Source organism: Opisthocomus hoazin, chromosome 8 (assembly GCF_030867145.1).
Source record: "Opisthocomus hoazin isolate bOpiHoa1 chromosome 8, bOpiHoa1.hap1, whole genome shotgun sequence".
Taxonomy (NCBI): Eukaryota; Metazoa; Chordata; class Aves; order Opisthocomiformes; family Opisthocomidae; genus Opisthocomus; species Opisthocomus hoazin.
Window position 1 is genome coordinate 35,716,950 of NC_134421.1, and position 21,149 is coordinate 35,738,098.

Below are 21,149 nucleotides of genomic sequence, written 5' to 3' on the forward strand. Positions count from 1 at the left end.
CACAGGAAGGACTCTTTAACAGAAACTTCTCTTGAAGGAAGCCCTGAACAGCCCACTTGTCCTTGGAGGGTTTAAGACAAACAGAGGGTCTGAGGAATTCTCTTACCAGAGAGCACTCTCTGGCCATGGGGCTTTGTTTATAGCCAAGATGTCTGAACGAGAATATTGCCTGCACATTGTTTAGCCATATCTGTGGTGGACTGATCTAGAGAACACCATTAAAATAGCACTGCTTAGTGTAGTGTATATCTTTCAATAGGAAATTAATCTACAAGACTATAACTCCTGTCAGAAGCTCACAACTGCACATACATTACATGATCCTTCATCTTATCACAATCAGGATACAGCCAAGAAAGAACTTCAGACTCAAGATTCTTCATTATGATATTTAGGTGTTTTTTTGGTCATTGTCCCCTTTCCCTCCTATACACAGTATCCTGTCCTGCCTTCTGTACTACATATGTGCATACGCTAGGACAGGATTGATGAGGAAAAAAAAAAAGAAGGTCCCTTCAATAGGCCCAGGTCTCCTTGACCCCAACATCACCTGCCTGCAAATGTGTGTTGTAATTTACCTTTTGGGACTGATGGACAGTTACACCTAGTAAGTGTATTAATAAGTTAAATAATATTCCTAAACATATTGCGTCTTGAAATTTTTGGCAGATACAATACACCCTGAGAAGTATGCCAAACTTCTCCAGCATCAATGAAAACACTCGAAATATCATACATCTGTAATGAAGGCATCCGTAAATGAGTTGTGAAAGCAGTTTCTAGCAGTTTACAGCCCAATGGGGTGGAGCTGTGATGACTAGTTTCCCGTCTAGGGAGGCACCACGTTCTCAGGCAGTGAATCAGTGCAGGTAAGGCTGACTGCAGTCCCTCAATTCGTACGTTGTTCTTAGAGTGGCACGAGATGCTTATGCAATCACATCACGTAGGTGAGAACACGAAAGCCCTCAAAAGCATCACAGGTTGCTAAAACAGAAGTACAGATGTGCCTGTAACCCCCTTGAACTTGCCTATAACCTCTCTCTATTTGTGAGGACGCAGCTGTTCCCACGAATGAGGGAGGTGCAGAAAGACTTGACATCTGTACAGTACCAGGGCTAAGGCCAGCAACACCAGAACTGCACGTACTTCTCTCCCAGAGCTACGCTTAATCCAGCAGAGCATGAAGCCCCTGCTTTCCCGAGTTCTTTAGGAAACCACTCAGCAGTAAGCTAAAAGCTTTTCTTAAACCTGTCTCTGCAATACAATCACACTGAAAGCTAGGAATATGTTTATATTGAAATGCCTTGCATCCCAAATTACTAACTCTCTACATCACCAACTCTCACCATCACACTATTAAAAAGCTAGTATTCTGTAGTATCTGGAGTTCCTAGGTCAAACTGGTTTTGAGGATAGAAGAATTAAATTTGCTGATAATTCAGCAACCCTGAGCACACAGGTGACAGCAACCAGTGCCAATGGGCTGGGTACAAACGGTGGCCCGTTTCACTCCATGCCCATGACTGGGAATCGCTTGTTCCCAGAGCCTAACAGGAGAGAATTGAAAGAATTCCTGAAAAGTAGAAACAGACTCACGTTTTTTAAACATCATGCACCACAGATCAAAGGCACCTCAAATATTTTAAAAAAAAAAATACTCTGACATTACAAAATAGAGGCGATGTCAAAACCTTTATCTTAACACAGGGTTCAATGGCTGCACTGAAAGGACAAGGCAGAGATTTAACCCAGAACCATCCATGCTGGAAAGAAAAAAGGAGTTAAATATAGTATTGCTTGATCACTAGACAGAAGTTAGTCCCCCTTATTATGGCAGTAATAGAGGACAACAAACTTGCACAACTCAGTCAGCCTGATATTCTATTAAAGCTATCTGTATCCACTGCAGTGTCCATAAATCTTAATTCTGGGCTGCAGCATTATTGCAGTAGGTGTTGCACAAGCACAGCAAAGAAACAGACCACCTGCTTTAAAAGAAAGAAGATAAAAGAAAACACACTAGCATTCGGAGGAGCACAGGGAGACAGTGAGATGATATTGCAAAGCATGGTGGACAGTAGTCTTAATATTATGTTTCTGTAGGCTTCATGGCAAAGACAAGTAGCAAGGGACACACTTGAAAGCATAAGGTCAGTAAGAGGGCTGAGGGATAAGATTTTAATCATCAGCTCAAGTTCAACATGGCCAAACATCTACAAAGAAATATCAACATGGGGGGAAACTGAGAAGATGGTTGTTTTAAAATAAGTGTGGGATGGAGGTGGGAGGCATGAGCTAACCTTGAATACTGAGTAAGAAACGACAATGATGTGACAACAGAGAAGAGTAGGTTGTGAAGAGCTTTGGCTGTTAAAGGAATGAGAGCAAGACACTGACTAGATCTACAATAACTGGAAGGGAAGCATAGGCAGCTAGCACTCATGTGAACATCGATGTACAAACACTAAAACGTAGGTGTGTTAATCACAAGCTGAAGTCCACTGCTACATTTAATTCTTTGTACATATGTATGTTGTTTTCCAAAATGACAAAAGTACACACCAAAAAAAAGAAGTTTGCAGAAGCTTTCGCTTGACTGACTGACTTAATCAGAGAAAAATGATAGGTAAGCGGATGGATCTTCTTATGTTGTGAAATTGGAGGTGGGAAGAATTCAACAACAGTATCCAGGTTTCTTCTTTTTTTTTTCCTGATTTGGCTCACCTGTACAAATAAACTCTAAAGTTATAATTGCCATTTGAGGAGCACAGTGATCTCTGTTGCCCTGATGAAGAAAATAAAAGAAATGGGGAGGTGGGGGAGTCAATTTATTTTACTTATTGTCTTCACGTGCCGACTATAACAGTAAAGCAGATCACACGCAATTACATTAAACAGATAGTTGCATCTCACGAGCAAGGTAAAAGACATGTCACGCAAGGACTGTTAAAGTAACAATATATTTTAACTGCTGTAGTAACGAGTAGCATAGAGTTAACAGCTGGAATAAAAGTCATAGCAATGCTTGCACACTTGATAAAATATATAGAGAGAACCTTTCAAATGAAATACAAAGTAACGAATTGAAGTGAGGTCTCAGAGAGCCAATGCCCTTTTTTTCGTTAGAGAAATTAACTGTCTCTACTGAAGCACACAATTTAAAATATTATTTTGGTAAGGAATATATTAATTAGAAAAATTGTTGAAGAGACCTACATAAAAATATTGCTGAAATGTGTAATTATAAAAATTAAGAAATGTCCCTAACCTTGCTAAACTATACGAAGTAAATGCATATCTTGGCCAGTATTCACACCCCAGAATCCTGCTTAAATTCTACATGGTCATTTTCAAAAACAAATCACCAAGTCAGCAGAAAAACTAATCCAATATATGAAAAAAGGATTCTGATGGATATGATTTGTAGGCGCGCTTAAGATAATATTTGCAGAAGAATGGAGGTCATAGTGGATTGCAGGCTCCCAGCTCGAAAACTGAGCTGCTCTTGCTTTATTAGAATCTGCTTATTTGCTCAGCATCTAGCATAGAAAATGAATTTTACAGTGTGGATCACCAGCTTCACTGGTCCGAACTGCTATTTCGGAAACAGCGAGATTATAATCCCCCTCAACATAATTAACAAAAGTAAAACCACCCTATGTCCCCAAGACAAGATCTATCCACAGACAGAATGCTTTCAAAGATCTCATATTAATATGCAATTGCCAAAGTTAGAAAAATTACTGACCACAAAATGCCTTTGCTTTGGGCCACGAAGCACTATGGGAACGGGACCATGTTTACATACAGAAGTTTTTATGTTGCTTAGTACTTATTTGCAGTAACGCTAAGGATGTCCATCAAAGACTAGGCTCGGGCTGTGCAAGGCTTTCGTTAGAGACGCAGCAAAAAGAAGGTTGTTCCTGCACTGCCCAAGGATAAGAGAGCCCTGCTTCCAGCAGGCCTCTTCCCTCTCCCAGTACACACGGCCTCTGTGGACAGGAACAGAAACAAAACCTTTTCTGGGGTTGGGGAGGGGACTGGGGTTCACCCCAAGACAAGCTCATATAAGCCCCATAGAGCTCATGTTCTTTGATCATATATACATTGGTTCCCATTTGCAGATGCCATTAGTTCTGCAAAGAAATGGAAAATTTCCCTTGAAGTTTTGCGTGTACATGAAGCTATTGCAACCCCAAGTCCTCCAGAACATGTAATTCCCTTCATCTCCCATGTGGGCCATAGCTTCACAGAGCACATTCCGCAAGTGTTGGAAAAGGAAGCGGCTAACAAAGCAAATGAACCTCAAACTACCACCTCCCCTTCCTGGAAAAAAAAAAAAAGTATGTACATTAGTCAGTTAAGCCAGTTTGACACAGAGACAGTTTTTTTTGCTGAAGTTCGTAAGTAAGATGAAGAGGAGAAAATAGTTACCAGTCACGACAACAGTACTATTCCCAGCTTTTTTACTCAACAGTTAAAGGACAAAATTTCAGTTCACAGGGCAAGTTTATTGAACTGAATGTGTTTAGCATTAATCAAAGGCTTATGTAGTACTGAAGCCTTGAACTATCAAAACTGATTTTGAACATGTACAACACCACGCAAGCATGAGTTTTGGTAAAACTCTGATTGTCTTAGGACAACTCGCTTCACTCCTCTGAAGATGTGTTGCTTCTACCAGCCTTCAAGTAGTCTTGTCTCATTAAGTTTGTTTTTCAGAGACCCTTGTGCCATGTGTTTGTCCAGTGATGAGCTCATTAGGTTCTTGACTTCACTGAGCAGAGGCATTACTACAAATATTAGTAATATCTAATTCCTCAGACTACCATTATTTTTAAAAAAGGATCAGCTACGTACATTGATTACCTCACCATTCTGACCTCCTTTAGTCTCAGCAGATAATCATTTTTCCTTCAGTATCTAAGGCCCAACAGCTATTGCTGCCAGTGACCATTGGATAAGAAATTAGCAGCAACATATTAAAAAAAAAACCCAAAACCAGACCCCACATTAAACTGTTAGCTATCATTTTTGCCTAATCCAACCCAAGAACCAAAAACTGTTCATGCTCCGGATTTTGGCCATATGTATTGTATGGATAGCAGGGAAAACATATTGATCAGTAGCAGACTGTTGTGATTTTAGGGAGGTAACTATAATTATAGGTAACTAAATTTAGAAACTGTTTCACTGCTGGAAAAACATAGCAAGAGGTTTCCAATTTTTACTAAGAAAAAAAAAATAAATGATAGGTTTGTGTCACTTTTTTTTTTTTTAGAAAGTGTTCTAGTAATGTCATGTAACGTGGAGATGGAACATGGACTTGACTTCCTTGGCAAATTTCAAGGGTATGTGAGGAGCACTCATTTACTGCTCAGTAAGTCAAATTCAGATTACTGCAGCTTCAAGAAAAGCGTTTTAAAATCTGAGGTTCTCATTTACCTGCTCCTCCAGAGCTGCTCCATCATAGAATTATAAGCAGGACTATTGATCCAAACAGACGAAGTTCACAGCCCACTTTTCTAGCATCTCGTTTTTACATGTCAAGTTTATCTCACAAAGCTGCAGAAACATAGCTGCTAGCACTGCCTGATGCTCCATAAATCAGCCTATTCCTAGCACTAATTATCTCAAGCAGCTGTTATCTCCCATTTGATCTTCAGTATCCAGGACATCTTTTCTTCAAAGACTAACTCAACCAAAGAATGTTTAGCATGTGCCATATTCAGAGATAAAATGCATCTGTGTTACTTAAAGGCCATGTACCCTGTTGGGCATTGTCAGTGAAGCCCCATTAACCTCCTACAAGTTCACAACGGGGTGGGGCAAAAAAAAAAAAAAGGCATTTCATTAGGAAAAAGAACAGCACAGTTACTTGTACTGAAGTGTAATCCCCAGAAGAATAAAAGAGGAGGCAGCACTAAGCTAGACATGTGTGAAAGACTACGCATACAATCTAATTGCACAACTTTTTCTCTCTCTTCCACATCCAAAAGCTCATCAGAGAAAGATTGAAGATTGTAATGGCATGGTATTACGGTTCTGCAGCTCACACAGCCACCCCTGCTGTGAGCTTATACACACAAATAAACCCTTACATCCTGATAGTCCAACGTTTGCCATAAACGCCACGGCTTTTCACTACCTGCAGGAATCAGAGCGGGCTCTGTCATCCGTTCAAAAGTGCCTAAAGGATTCATGAAATACAAATGCACTCACGTGTGCTCCTTGCACATCGCTTCTTCACACGTGGCCTCCGGCAGCACCAGCTGCACAGCCAGCTGCCTCGCAAATTCCCAGTTAACACAATGAACTCTCAGGTTACACCCTGGATGCTGACAACACCTCACAGCAAAGTGCACGACTGCTCTGATCCCGCCTTTGACTGTGTCCCACAGACCTGCGGGCTGAGCCCTTGGCTCGGTTGGGCCATGCTGGGCTGGGACAGGGCGAGCTCCATTGCGTGCTCTTCCTGAACATACGCAGAAATCAGCGCCTCGGCTCATTTAACCACAGTAATCCCAGGGTAACTACATAAGAAGCCTTGCTTGTCCAGTTTTTTAGGGGGCTAATATACTAATCAAACTTTACTGCTGATCAGGTATCCATGTGAATGGCTGCAAATGAGCAGAGGGAACAGCAGTGTCACGACTGACTGACAGGGACTGTAGACGGAGAACAGGCTGTTCTGACTGTTGTTGTCAGCAATATGGCAGCATCCTTCCTCTGGGTGACTGCAGGAGTCCTCAGTTCGAGCTGATCAAAACTGACCTTCCAGAATTACTGCAGTATTAGAGAAATAAGATGTCATTGGTTTGACATTTTTGCTCAGGCAAATTAGTATATGAGTACAAGTATTATTTGGTAAGCAACCCAAAAAAACCACATGCAATAATCTATCACATTAATCTCTACTTCTAATACTCAGGAAGTATTTTATGTAACAAGTCCTACCCAATACATCAACTTTTCACGGCACAGCTGTTGTGAAAAGTGTAATTCAGCGCACTCAAGACTCTGTGCATCGCAAAACTAATCCTGTGAAGTCAGCTACCACTTTGCAACAGCAACAGGATCAGTTACATGTAAGAATATGGAAAAAGCGGCAAGCAGTCAACCTCTGAGCTGTATACATACCCAAAAGAAACACAGTCTCAGGTGTAGCACTACCTCAACCATTTAGCTGCTAGAACACCGACAAAGAATATTTACAAGCCATACCAAACACTGCAGAACAAGAACGTGGTAGCGATTCTGTGATCTATACAGCCATATACTGAACAACTTGCATTTTCTATTGCAAACTAGTCCTAGATTCAGCAGCCAGATTATTGCTTACAGGAGGATTTACTGAATTTACTGTTCAGATCCACAATAAGCACTGAAGTATTTATTCTGCAGGAATATTATTTTATACTGTAACCACATGCAGTTGTTACTATCCCATCAAGTTTCTACATAATAAAAAATATTGTAGAACTATTTATTTGGGAGGGAGGTGGGGTAAGCAAGGAAACTAGCTGTAGTTAGATAAGCAGTGGCAGATGGTCTCGCCACCTCAGGTGACCATTACAGGGTGCTCCTTCCACCTCAGCAGCAGAGGCCAGCTACAGAACATGCCTGTGTGACACACTTTAGACAGGGCCATTTAGCCCTGCTTTGCCCTCACCCCAGATGTCTACCCTTTCCCAGGACAAGTATTCACAGTGGGGTGAGAAGGAAGGATGCAGATGCAGGGCTCTGAACTTCACAAGGTCCACAGTTTGTAGAAGTGGGACACTGTGGCAGGTGGACCAGGGTCTCCCAGGTCTCACCACACCCTGTGGGTGAAGGCCTGGTATCTCCCAGACAGCAAGCTGCGGTAGCCAGCAGCCCCTCGCTTCTGCCTGAGGCACACCTGGGGCTCAACAGGCAGAAGAGAACACGCTCAGCTGCAGGGCATGAGGCTCTCTCCTCTCAGGGGCAAGTGCCTGATGGCAGCTGCTCATTGCGCTCAGCTCTCACCCGGCTCTGAACGCTGGCACCTCCTTTTCCTGGGAAAATCCCACCCCTCCAGAGACAGCAGCTCACTGAACTGGAAAGGAGCAGCAGCATCGAGCCAGGAGGGAGCACCTCCCTCAAGCAGGTAATGATCTCCTAGTCAGCAGGCTCCACAGTCTAGGCAGGAATGTGCCAGCAGCAGTGATCCCAACTCTGAACGCAACCAATTTCCTATTAAAAGTAGCAGTGGAATGATACTTAAAAGAAAAATGTGGCAGTCGGGAAGATTCTTATACCCCTCGCCAATACTGAGCACTGCCCAGTGTTGCTTGAAAGCGTGGAGCACCCAGACCCTGAACAGACTCCCAGGGTATACAGCAAGAGCAGTCCTACCTCTGGATCCTGCCACCAGTCGAAGCAGCCACCGAGACAGTTTGCTCAGTTAAATCCTGAAGAATGCAGCTGAATGAGCCCACAATAAAAGCCATTTTTTATAACTGTGCAGATTTTAGTCAATGATGGAACATGAGAGCATGATTAAGTTCAACAAGGGCAAGTGCAGGGTCCTGCATATGGGGAGGAACAGCCCCATGCACCAGTACAGGCTGGGGCTGACCTGCTGGGAAACAGCTCTGCGGAGAGAGACTTGGGAGCGCTGGTGGACGACAGGTTGACCATGAGCCAGCAGTGTGCCCTGGCTGCCAAGAGAGCTAACGGGGTCCTGGGATGCATTAGGAGGAGTGTAGCCAGCAGGTCGAGGGAGGTTCTCCTTCCCCTCTACACTGCCCTAGTGAGGACCCATCTGTAGTCCTGTGTCCAGTTCTGGGCTCCCCAGTTCAAGAAAGATGAGGAGCTACTGGAGAGAGTCCAGCGAAGGGCTACAAAGATGATGAGGGGACTGGAGCATCTCTCCTATGAGGAAAGGCTGAGGGAGCTGGGCTTGTTCAGCCTGAAGAAGAGAAGGCTGAGAAGGGACCTTATAAATGCCTATAAATATCCTAAGGGTGGGTGTCAAGAGGATGGGGCCAAACTCTTTTCAGTGGTGCCCAGTGACAGGACAAGGGGCAATGGGTGCAAACTGAAGCACAGGAAGTTCCGTCTGAACATGAGGAAGAACTTCTTCCCTCTGAGGGTGACGGAGCACTGGAACGGGCTGCCCAGGGAGGTTGTGGAGTCTCCTTCTCTGGAGATATTCAAGACCTGCCTGGACAAGGTCCTGTGCAGCCTGCTGCAGGTGACCCTGCTTTGGCAGGGGGGTTGGACTAGATGACCCATAGAGATCCCTTCCAACGCCTACCACTCTGTGATTCTGAAATGGCATTTGTTTGGATGGGGCAGGGAGGTATTTTTGATGGAGGTAAGACACTTCAGCAGCGAGATCGAGGGACAAACAAGCACAGCAGGGAGTATCTGACACAGAGAAGCAAGGGTTCGTATAACCCCTAAAGAGGCAGCAGGTAAACATATGGCTTAGGAACACGTGTTGGCTCCTCAGCTCCCTAAACCAGCCTGGCAATCCCAGCGCTGAGCAGCCAGGCAGTGAGCTGCAGAGATGGCTGGCTGCACGTTCCCAGGAAGATCTCCAGTAACAAAGTTAGCTGGAACCACTTCAGGGGAAAGCTCTGTCATGAAATACCAGCTTGTGGAGAGCAAAGTCCTTCACAGCAGAAAGTTGTCTTTGATGAAAACATATTTCTAAACACTAAAAGCCCATTTTTTACTCTTTTTAGGATCAAACATTTTAACACCTTACTTGAAAATGGCTCGTTACATAAAATGAAATGGAAAAGGGTGAAGTGTCAAAATCTGAACAAAGCATTTTGGTTCAAAATGCGAGCTTTCAGAGTTTTGCTTCACAAGAAATTGACTTTTGTGAGTGGGTGTTCTATTTCATGCTGAAACAAGGTATTTTTGTTGCTGTATTCTTAAAGCAGAATTTCCCTCAAAGTGAGGATTACAGGTTCTGTACCGCTCTAAGCACTACTTCTTGACATCTTTTGAATTTGATATTCTGCAGCGGCACAGACCACAAGAACTTTTCAGTCAAGATATGACCAAATCAGACAGCAAATCCAGCCTCTTTCTTTCTAGGAAAAAAATAAAATTATCATCTCCTTTTTAACACCAGAAAAGGAAATAAATTTTACCTCATCTTGGGAGTTCAGAAACTGAAATTAGCCCCAAAGTGGCCTCTGAGGGGCACCAAATCAGCACAATCTCACAACTTGCCAAGTTTGTAAGGGACTGACTGGACAGTTCACTAATTTGGAATTGATATTACAGCTTTGGTTTTACAGTGGAGACTATCAGCAAGAGAAGATGGCAGTCAGCTGAAGTATTTTGAATTAGCCAGCCAAGGGCTTCTCTGGACTCACACTCCAGTCAGCTTTCTGGGGCTAGCACAGATCATCCCGAAGAGCTGGCTGGAGATAATGGAGTGGTCTCTCCCCATAGGGCTTACCAATGCTACTGCTCATCAAGCGATCAAAGACGTCAAAATCCATTACCTACGAGGTCCATACTCGGTGTGCACACCCCACTACCAGCACAATTACACTTTAAGTCTGGGAACTTAGCTGATAGTTCTCTAGAAGAATATCCCATGAGATGCAACGGGGCAGCACAGTGCTGCACCAGAATTTTACTGACTTGCTGCTTTGTTAAACTGCTTCTCCTCACACTGCTTCTCTAAGACTTAGCATCCCAGCTGCGCCACTCAAAGACCATATTCTCATCAAAAGAAAGTAACCATGGAATTCACTACCTGGAAACTCCCCAGGACTATCCAGTTAGTGATTAGTTGTCAGCCTTTAACACAGAGATGACACTTTTCATGTCAGTAACTTCAAAAACTGCATAAAATACTATGATCGCAAACTCCCAATGGCATTTAAAAACAAAAATCATTGCCCTTGCAAAGCATCCCCACCTTGTTCAGTGCTCCACACTGCTAGTATTATTCCTGATAACACTCACTGTTCTCTTCTTTCTCCCAGACTCGCCAACAAATATCCAGAATACACAACCTAATTTACATTAGCAAATACTAAACATGACACACACCTACTCACTGAAACATTTATCAATGACCTGATGCACAGCAATGAACAATGCTGTTTGCAGTCCTTCTCCTCCAAGCCTAGCGTAAAAATGCAAGTAATCCTTCTCAGTCCAGGCTCCCATTGCTATGGAATAAGCTTTCAGATTTCCCAGAATCTTGGCTGGCTGAAGCTGAATGAAATACGATTAGCAAATGGCATTTGATTCAGTATTCACCACTACAGGTGGGTTTTTCGAAGGGTTCTCCAGTAATATTTTTAAGCATCACACAATTTTATTAATCATGCTGGATAACAACGAACACGTCAGTTAAGATCATGTGTACATCTACAGCCATTCTTCCTCGTGCACAGCGCATACCCAAGGGACTGACAGGTGAACTTCACCATCCAGAGGAAAAGAGCTGCTGCCCAGTGGCCCAATGAAGCTCAGCGACCAAGCGCACAGCTACCATCCCCACTGAGCCAAGCTCCGGAATCCCTAAGAATACGTCCTCTCCTTTTCTAACTAACTGGCCCATTACTTCACCCTTTGCAAACCAGCACAGGACACAGAATGGATTACAAAATCCTTGCTAACCAGTTCTCAGCCCACCTCCACACCGTGAGTCATAAGTAACAGAGAAAGCTGCATGAGAGAAAGAGCTATGCTCTATGCAGCATAACTAACAGTTTGATGAAACTAGCAATAATTAAAAATCAGTAGCAATATTCTATTTATTTACACATGTATTGCTACAAATAGGCAACTGACTGTAAAGAAAATTCAGCCTACCTTTGGCAACACTTTAAACAAACAACTTAAGATGACTGACATTTTCAAGCTCCTGATTCTGTTTTGTTCCATTTCCCTTTCCCCACCAAACGGCTTCAAAGGACAAAAGATCAGGTATAACTAAATTAAGAACAATTCATCAGGAAAAATAAGAAGTAGCCTCAACCAACATTTCTTAAGTATGCATTTCAAAAAGCCACAGCACCAATTTAAAGGATCCAATTCATTAGCACCCACGAAGGGCAGAGACTGGTAATGTAACCAAGCACACAAATACAGATGAGGTAATAGGAAAGCTACTGAACTGAAACATGCAGCCAATTGAGTCATTTGAGGATGACTCCCATGAAATCAGACTCCATAAGAAGAAAACCTCCTATTTTACCCACATCAAAGGAGGAATGTACTTTTGATACATGGATTAGTTATTGCTATAAAAAGTTACTCAAGCAGATCCACCTGGCTTCAAACACCAGAGCTATGGAGTTAAATTTAAAATGTACTAGACCAACACCTTCAAAATGAGACATGGTTTTCCAAATGAATGACCTGTCTCAGATACACTTGGAAATCTAAATTAAAGTTGGAGATGAACACAGCAAACACACGATAGTCTCCTTTGTAATTGCAAATGCAACACTGGAAATTGCACAGATATAAATATTTTTAATTTTTAGTACAGAACATCCTCTTCTTTAATACATATTTCAGACGTTAAAGTGAGGAACATGAAAAGCAAATACAAGCTTACAATTTGGCCCCTAATTTGTAGCAATGGAGATTCAGTGTGGGGGAGTGTGGAGTTAGAGCAAAACTGCCCCACAGTAGCAGCACTCACCGAGTAGCTCAGCTCTTCATAAAGAAAGAAAAGAAATTCAACCAGAGCAATTGAGGTGTTTCAGGTTAAATCGGATTTACACAACTGCAAGAGTAAATCAAACTGCTGGGAACTGAAAGGACGGGCAAGTCACATGCACAATTTGACTGACCTGTATTAATTATTACACATGCACACAAGTGTTCACCTCAGGCTAAGAAAGACATCTGATTCAGAGTGACAAACAAATCAATGTTAGCTATGGTAACAGTTCACAGTACATTGTATTAAAGCTGGTCTTCACACCTCTAATCAAATATTCATCCTATGAACTAAGATTTGTGAATGTATGCCTTGGTATTATAACAATTGTTGAGAGAAGAGCAGGGATGGAGAAAACAGGTGACCAGATAATTAGTGCACGCAGGAAAAAGATGAGGAGGAACATATGAAAGAGACCAAGAAATAATGTGAGGAAAACTCAGAAACTGGGAGTATTCTGACTGAGAGCCTGTGGTAGACACTGCAGGGTAGACAACACACAAGCAGCAGGAAAAAATGGAATGGGTCTGAGAAGTGCAATATTTAAAGAGTGCGACCAAGTGAGAAAAACCTAATAAATAATCAGGAAGGGAACAAAAAAATTGGAGATGGAACAGGACACACAGATGACGCAGGATTGAAGCTAGAGAGACATACTTTGGAAGGAGGGAGCAAGGAGAGAGAAAACAGTTTAATCTAGATAGAGGACTACTTTTGCATACTTAAGTTGCACTTTTCCAGAGACACCTAACAAAGGGAGTCTTGCCCAGCCCTCTCCTAACCAACTCGTACAGCTAAAATATCAGACAGGGCTTTCCCAATTTCTCCTGAGTGACCTCCAGACCCTGTGAGGAGAGTTGATGCTGGAGAGACTGTAACACCTTCTCAGAAGCTGAGGAGGCACACAAGGACTTCACAGCCCAGCCTTCTAGCAGGGGACTCTGCCCATCCCCTGGGTACCTCTCTGTGCCCAGATGATGCCAGTTTGTCCTGGCTTTCTCTCCAGTTAAAGTGCACTTAAAGAGATCTCAAGTATTTCTAATAGGTATATACATAAACCTCTGAATTTCTGTGGTTAGATTCCAACACATTCAGCTCACGAAGTCAGGAGCTTTTGAATAACCTCCACAGCCATGCGGGAATTAATGATCTCCGTTATAATTAAGAAGCCATTCATCACCATTTTTCAATCACTTCACATATGGAACCTAATACTTTCTCTGCGAACAACATTTGACAGCCTGACTTTCAATCTTTTCATCCAGTTGTTGCCTGACTACATTTGTAAAGCACTTCCCCTCATGCTTCAGGAAAGGACACGAAAGCCACCCGACCTAAGAAAACCAGAGATACACCTCTTTCTCTGCACAAAATTAAATATTCTGCCTCCCTCTACTGGCCCTGCATTAAACCAAACCAGGAGGAGAACAAGAAAAACTAGAAAGCTGGTGTTTATTGGTATCCTAGAGAATCCTATACAGAGGTCAATGCTGAAATAGCTGAGGTTACTACTTCTCTTTAGTTTCTAAACAAGTATTACAACAGAGAATACTAAGGGTCTTTCTGAACACAGCACAAGACCCATTTAAAGTTATTATAGGTACATGGCACCAAATTAATGATCTCTTGGTGAAATTTTCTACTAAAATAATTTCTCCATTAAAAATACAAGAGAATATTAATGAACTTTGTGTTAATATAACTTCAGCTTATTTTATACCAAATCAGATTTAAGCATTCCTGCTTTCTACCAGCCAGACCAAGTTAAAATTGAGCTGGATGGTTTTACTTACAAATAACTTATTTATAATACAGGCTATTTTTTAAATTAAAATGACAGGCAATCAAAATTTGTGATTCAAGGAACTTCTGGTTTGCAATTTGATCTGTCAAAATACATTTAGTAATGTAAGCAAGCTGTCACTATATAAAATACAGGAAGAGAGAAAAGAATGAGATGTCTTTTGCATATTCTTTAGATGATAGCTGCACAAATTTAAATTATTGTTTACTGAATTCTGCTTTTCTCGAATTACATAATTCAGCACGTAAAGCACTCTGCTTTCTAAGATGGACTTGAAATAGTTCACAGTGCTACAGAACAAACTTCTATCTTGTTACTCCAAATAAGTCAAAATCACAAGAGTGAGAGAAAAGTGTGCCTAGAAGCCATGTCTGCCATCAGGCCACCACCCTGGCTTGTCTCTTACTGCTTTTCTTCACCGGAGTATTTTATTTAAATTTGGGTAAAAAAGTCTCATTAAAATGAAACCAGTTAGCCATATATATATATATCTTACGAACTACAAGTACAGCACAGTGTACTGCTTCCATCACGGATCCAACAGGACACGTGATCCTCTCTCAACGGAGCCGTAGCCAGTCACGCTTCTGACCTAAACGCGAATGACTCTGCAGTAAATTTTGCTTTCTATGGTAATACCCATGGGTATGCAAAACATACATCACCACCAGGGATAAGGGTCAACTGCCTAACGAGGCACACAGTAAGCTCTGAAGTCGTCCATTGGCTCCTCCACATTTGCTCTACCCACCCAGCAGCCCCAACGCCGCGGGTGCCGCGCAGGGCATCGAAGCCCAAGCCAGGCACGGGCTTCCGAAGCTGCCCAAAGGCCGTTCCTCTGCCCTGCGTGGCGCAGACACCACAAGCCAGCGCAGGTCAAAAACCCGGCCCCGATCGGCTCCCTGCGGGGTCTGCAAAACTTGTAGGCGCTGAACACACAGAGTCTTTAGCGTACAAGTTTTTAAACAGCGCCCATTTTTCCTCTGTCGAAGCAGACCAAACCATGACAGACATTTCTTCAGAAAATAAGGGTTCCCATTTATCAGCCCTGTAATTTCCTAACTAACTGAAGTTACCCCTAGGCGTGGAATTGTCAGGCCATATTAAAAAAAAGTTCCCAGCGTGACAACAGCAGAAACATACCATGAAATTCTACATAAATCAGTTGAAGAATCACTTATATTTCAAAATGTTAGAATTAATGCTAACACAACTCCAAGAAACTTCAATTTGCCACTAAAAAACATACTTTAAAAGGAAAAATATTTTAATGACTTTTCCATACTCACTTGATACAGATTTTAGTACTACAGGATATCACAATGCTAATGCTGTACATTAAAGCATATTATAAAGCTTTATGGCACATAACATTACATTGCAAGTATATATTGTCATCAGAAAAACCCAGAACAATTAACATTATTAATAATATTAATGTTAATAATATAGTATTTTAACATTAAATATTAACATTATTAATAATAATGTTCTAAATATATAAAAACGAGAGAGTAGTCTACAGAAAATCTAGTTTCTGGGGACTTCAGTGAGCAGAACTCTCTTGACATTTTGAGGCGGAGGGGGAGGTGTGCATTTTTAAATATTCCATCACATTACCTGTTCTTTTTTTAAAGTTCAAAGAGGAGAAAATAGATTTTTCGCACCGTTAGCATAATAGTTTTGCTGAGTCTTTAGGACTTCACTACATACTCAGCAGCTGCGCTTCTCAAGCTACCCTAAGCAACCACCCTCTCCTGTGCACCCAGTTCTACTACGCTCTGCAGACACTGGAAACAGGGAACTGTTACAGAAAAGAAAAAAGAAATTATTTTACCCTCTCCTGTTTGTTTCATTATATCCCACACAGGGGTTCCTACTACTGCCGTTACACAGGAAATAGTACAAAAGGCAAGAATATAAGGCCAGGGGGAAGAAGACCAGTTGTGCCTGCTGTTGATCAAATATCGCCTGAAAAGCACAATTACCAGGAAATTTAAAGTTGTACATCCTACAGCACAAGCTCATTCCTGCATCCTCTGTATAGTGCTAGTACATTTATACTGAGCAATAAAAACACGTCTCAATCCATTCCAAAGCAACTGAAGCTAACAGGAGTCATTCACCAAACGCAAGTGGCTTTGGATTAGATCTTCAAGCAAGCAGTGACTAAGTTTTAGGTGCCCGGAAATACACACATCGGGATTTTCAGAGACATAAACTGAAAATTAGCACTAGGTAAATAAGCTATATTAATAATAAAAAATATCTCACTTAAAGAGATGTAATATACAAACCTACATACAGCCTTCAAAAACCTGCATGCACATGCATGGATATTAGGCAATGAATTGCATTACTTTAAAACTTCAGCTATCTCAGATGTTACTAGTGCATTTTAAACATAATGCCCCATTAATTTAAGTATGAAATAGTACCTGAAATTTGTAAAAACACATTCATATATAGGATGAAAACACATATTCCTTTCAGTCAATAGGTTTTAACATAACAAATGAGGTTGGGATGCTCGGACCATCAGAATTTACAGTCAAATCCTCTAAATACTTAAATACATACAAAATTCAAGTAGTCTCATTTAAAAGGAGACTGCGGTATATGCTTAAGTGTTAATGGCACCGAGGACTCAATTATCAAGCTGATGTTAAGAAAAAGAGTAGGTGAGAAGACGACATACACCTACACAGTGCATGACAGCCAATAACTTTCACGCTAGGTTTAAGTAAAACAAAGAGGCACTTTTAAATGCTTACAGAATTCAAGTTTCACAGTAACAGACAAACCCTTAACTAAACTACATTAGCACATGCCACTACAGTAAGATTCTTTTAATAATTTTTTTTACATGCACCTCAAAGCTCCTACAGGCATTTTTGTGAAAAGACCATGCTTTTTTTACTGTACCTGAACACTTCTGTACCTGTCACGCTGCATGTTAATGAAAAAATAAGACAGGGAACATTAGGTTATTTTCACACGTCCTTTCTAAAGGTATAATTTCTATTCATTTTTATGTACGACATTACATGCAGTTTCACTTCAGCAGAACCAACAAAAGCACTTCAGCCTATCTTTAGAAGACAACTTTGCCAAGTCAAATAAAAAGGTTTCACTGTGCTGGAAGAAAGGGCTAAATAAACAAAGTGCAATATTTCTCCTCTTTCTCATGCATTCCCTCTGAAAGCCCACAACCACAGGTGTTGATCAAGAGGCTTGAGGGAAGTGGGTTTGGTTTTGCTAATACTCCTCATCTTAACTCCACAGAAAGGAGTTACGCACTACTAACAATGCTCTGGGAAGACAATTGCATATGCTGTCTACAGCTCCCAGCGAGAAGAATTCCCACTTCCAGCATCCCCCACACGAAAGCACACAGTTAAACACAGCACAAACGCCGAAGAATTCGCTTGGGCTTTCTGCGAAGTAAAGCTGAAGAGGCCTGGCAGACATCCTGGCAGACATCCCACGGCAAGGGTGCCGCGCGGACACACAGAGCTGAGGCGACGGCAGCATACCCGGCTGGGCAAGCTGGGCTTTGCCTGTTCCCAGGTGCCACTGACACCACTGGAAGCCAGTCATGTCTAAGGAAAAGCGCAGCCTGGCCACCTGACTTCAAATCGGGTGCGAGGGCTTAACTGAAATACTGCCCACATTAACGAAAACAACTCCTTGCACTAGCACACACGCACACCGAAAATACTTACGTCGTTTCTGGGAAACCGCCTGTAAACAAGCGGTGACAATGTCGCAGTGCTTCTGGACGTTACGTACAAGCCTGTCTTTCTGCTTCAGAAGGCGAAGCAGCTTTGCTGATTGAACAGAAATTCTGTAATTCAGTTCTCGTTTTATAGTCGTTAATTCATCGACATCTGCCAATAAGCACAGAAACTAACTTCAGGTCAAAATAATCACAAACAGCTTACTGTAGTTGACACGCAAAGAGATTATTTGCCCCATGGACATTTACTTTTACAAACTTTTTTATAAATTACAATTTCTATTGACTGGGACAATTCCCAGTTATAAACATTTTCAGGATCTGAGCCAAAGTCTTTAATTTTCTCTTAAACTAAACAACTTATTGCACAGTGTATGAATCTTAATAACTACACTGTTACAAACTGGAAACCTCATGACAGATGTAGCCAGAATATACCTATAGTAGTGCAACCCGGGGGTGTATTTTAAATACAGCACCTTCCAGAAGCCGTCTGTGGAAAATGTGCACGGGGAATAAGCAAACGGTAACAGACCAAGGAACATGTTCAAGAAGCTGCCTGCAAAGCTAGAAACGCAACCACAGCATGAGCTCTAAGTGGGAAACTCTTTCCACTAAGATGCAAACAAGGTGGCTTGTCACGGCCTCAGCTATTTCCACTGGTCAGTCACAGTGTCACCAGCTCCCCTCAGCTCACCAAAATGTCTCAGCTTATGTCTAACACTCCTGTTGTCCTTTACGCGGTAAGCTTCAGGGAGTTGTTGGGCAGATGTCTTGAGTCTATTATATTTATTTTGAGTCCTCTGCCCTGTTCTCAGGGGCACACTCCCTCAGTGAAAGCTTGGGTCTTGCCCATGAGATGCTGGCCACCTCTTCAGCCCTGTCATAGCCTGGTCCAGCTGGCCATCAGCACCTGAACAGCTGTCTGTTCCCTGAGGCGAAGTCTTCAAACCCTATCACTTCCCATCCAACCATGCCCCCTGACACTGGAAGAAAAATCAATCCAAAAAATCCATACTTTGGTAACCTGATCCAATGAGAAAAATATTCATGCATCCAGGAAAAGCTACTACCAGCGGGATGGTAAACAGTTCCACTCATATGGCAAAGCTTTTTCAACAGTTCTGGAGAGCTCAAATAAAGGGACAAGTTAGGCTGAAAAGACCATCAATCATGGGAATGTATAGAGCAAGGAACGACTGCGGGGGAGGGGGGGGAGCCACTGGTAAAACAGTCCTGTACTCCTGTATTTTGTAGCTTCCACCCTGTTTCAGCACCTGCTGCTCAGCCGGCACTCCCAATCGCTTGTACCAGGCAAGGTGATTTAAACCACATCCATGGATTTTGAGAGCCAAAAAATTAGGTTGCATTCCTACTGACTCGTACAGTCACCACAGAAGTAGTGAGCTGAATTTTATTCTTTCCCGCTCATGTCAGTCAGTTGTCCCTGTAAAGACAATTAACTTTGCAGCAGAGTGAACAAGTTAAAATTCTGCAAAATACCTTCCTGAACGAGAAACTTTTTTGCGGGGTCCCGGATTGCCACAGGACACAGGGCAGAACCCATAACATCCGACGGCACGTCACCTCGCCAGGCAGCCAAACACGGCCGCAGAACGCTGTTCGCATGGGTCCCAGAAGCGGGCACGTTCATCCACCTCTCGCTTTCTTTCCTCGTCAGAACCAGTAAGGATCTAAGCTCAGGCAGGAGACGAGAGGCCCCTGCGCAGCCCCCCTCGCAGAGCCAGCCCGGCAGCCGCAGGCCTCTCCTTTCACAGACAGGCAGCGTCCCGGCCCCTTCACTCTCATAAGAATTCTTTGCTGGTTTCGTTGGGATTTTGGTTGGCTGACTAATGCGTTTATATTTTTTTATTACACCTTTCCCCCCCCCCAGGAACGCGTGCTTACCTGCAAATAATCTTTACAACTGCCAGGCTTGGTTTAAGCCCACCAGAGCCACCAGGGCCTGGAAAAAACCAGCTGCCTCCTACGACACAGCGCGCGTAGCGAGGAAAAAGAGGGGCTCAAAGGCAGGGAGGGGGAAACCGGCCGCCACCCGATCCGTCGCCGGAAGCAATGAGGAAAAGCACCGGGCTCGGAGAAGCAGCGCAGCTCCCGCCACCTGCCGCCGCCCCCCCGGCACCCGGCGCGGGGCGGGGGGCGAACGGCACCGGCGGCAGCGGGCGGGCCGTACCTTTTCGCCGCAGGTACCCGACCCGGCTCGGCCGCCGCCGGAGGACGCGGGAGCGGGCGCTGCCCGACGGGGCGGCCGCCTCGGCGGCGCTGTAGAGCTCGGTGAGCAGCCCGCTCACTAGCGACGAGGTGCGGCTGGACCGGCCGCGGCCAGGGCCCTCCCCCCCCTCCTCTTCCTCATCCTCCTCCTCCTCGGCCAGGCTGTCGGCGCTGCTGCCCACCCTGCCGCCCAGGCCGCGCTCCCCCGCCTCCATCTCCTGCCGCCAACCCGGCACCGCCGAGTTCCGGGCTCGGCCCGTTCCACAGCGAGACGCGGCGGGAGGGGGAGGGCGGGAGTCCCGGCCGACGGGACGCGTGGTAGATGCCGGCGGCGGGAGGGGGGGGGGGGGCGTTGTACCTGCTGAGGGGCGGGGCGCGCAGCCCGGTCCCGCCCCGCCCCGCCTCACGGCCGTCGCCCCCTGGGCCAGCGCCCGGTGCGGGGCGGCTGCCGCAACGGCCGTCCCGCCCCCGCTCCCTCGCCGCAGCACGGCGCGGGGGGGCGGGCGAGACCCCGGCCGGCGGGACCGCCCCCGCGGCAACGCCTGCCCCGGGGCGTGGGAAGTGGGCGGGGCCACGCCGGAGGGGGCGGGGAGAGGGCGGAGCCGAGGGGGCGGGGCCTCACATATCCGCGGCGGCTGCCCGCCCCACGTGACACCGCCCCACCCCCCGCCGCTCTCCCAGGTCATATGCCGGGGGCG

General features: G+C 44.1%; 1 protein-coding gene across 3 annotated transcripts in view; it reads right to left on the reverse strand.

Moving 5' to 3' along the window:
- TBC1D30 (TBC1 domain family member 30) overlaps positions 1-20,892 on the reverse strand; it is a 59,023-nt gene extending 38,131 nt beyond the window's left edge. Inside the window, exons 1-2 of one of the 3 annotated variants that reach the window (XM_075428627.1) lie at positions 20,810-20,892; positions 18,206-18,370 (exon numbers count right to left, since the gene is read on the reverse strand). Coding sequence is in view for 1 of the 3 variants with exons in the window: in XM_075428622.1 (XP_075284737.1) it covers positions 18,206-18,370; positions 20,414-20,666 (418 nt within the window). In the remaining 2 variants the exon portion in view is untranslated. Of the gene's footprint in view, positions 1-17,405; positions 17,430-18,205; positions 18,371-20,413; positions 20,682-20,809 lie in introns of those variants that run through there. The other 2 variants (XM_075428622.1, XM_075428624.1) reach the window with 2 other exon arrangements.
- Between the last annotated feature and the right edge of the window lie 257 nt (positions 20,893-21,149).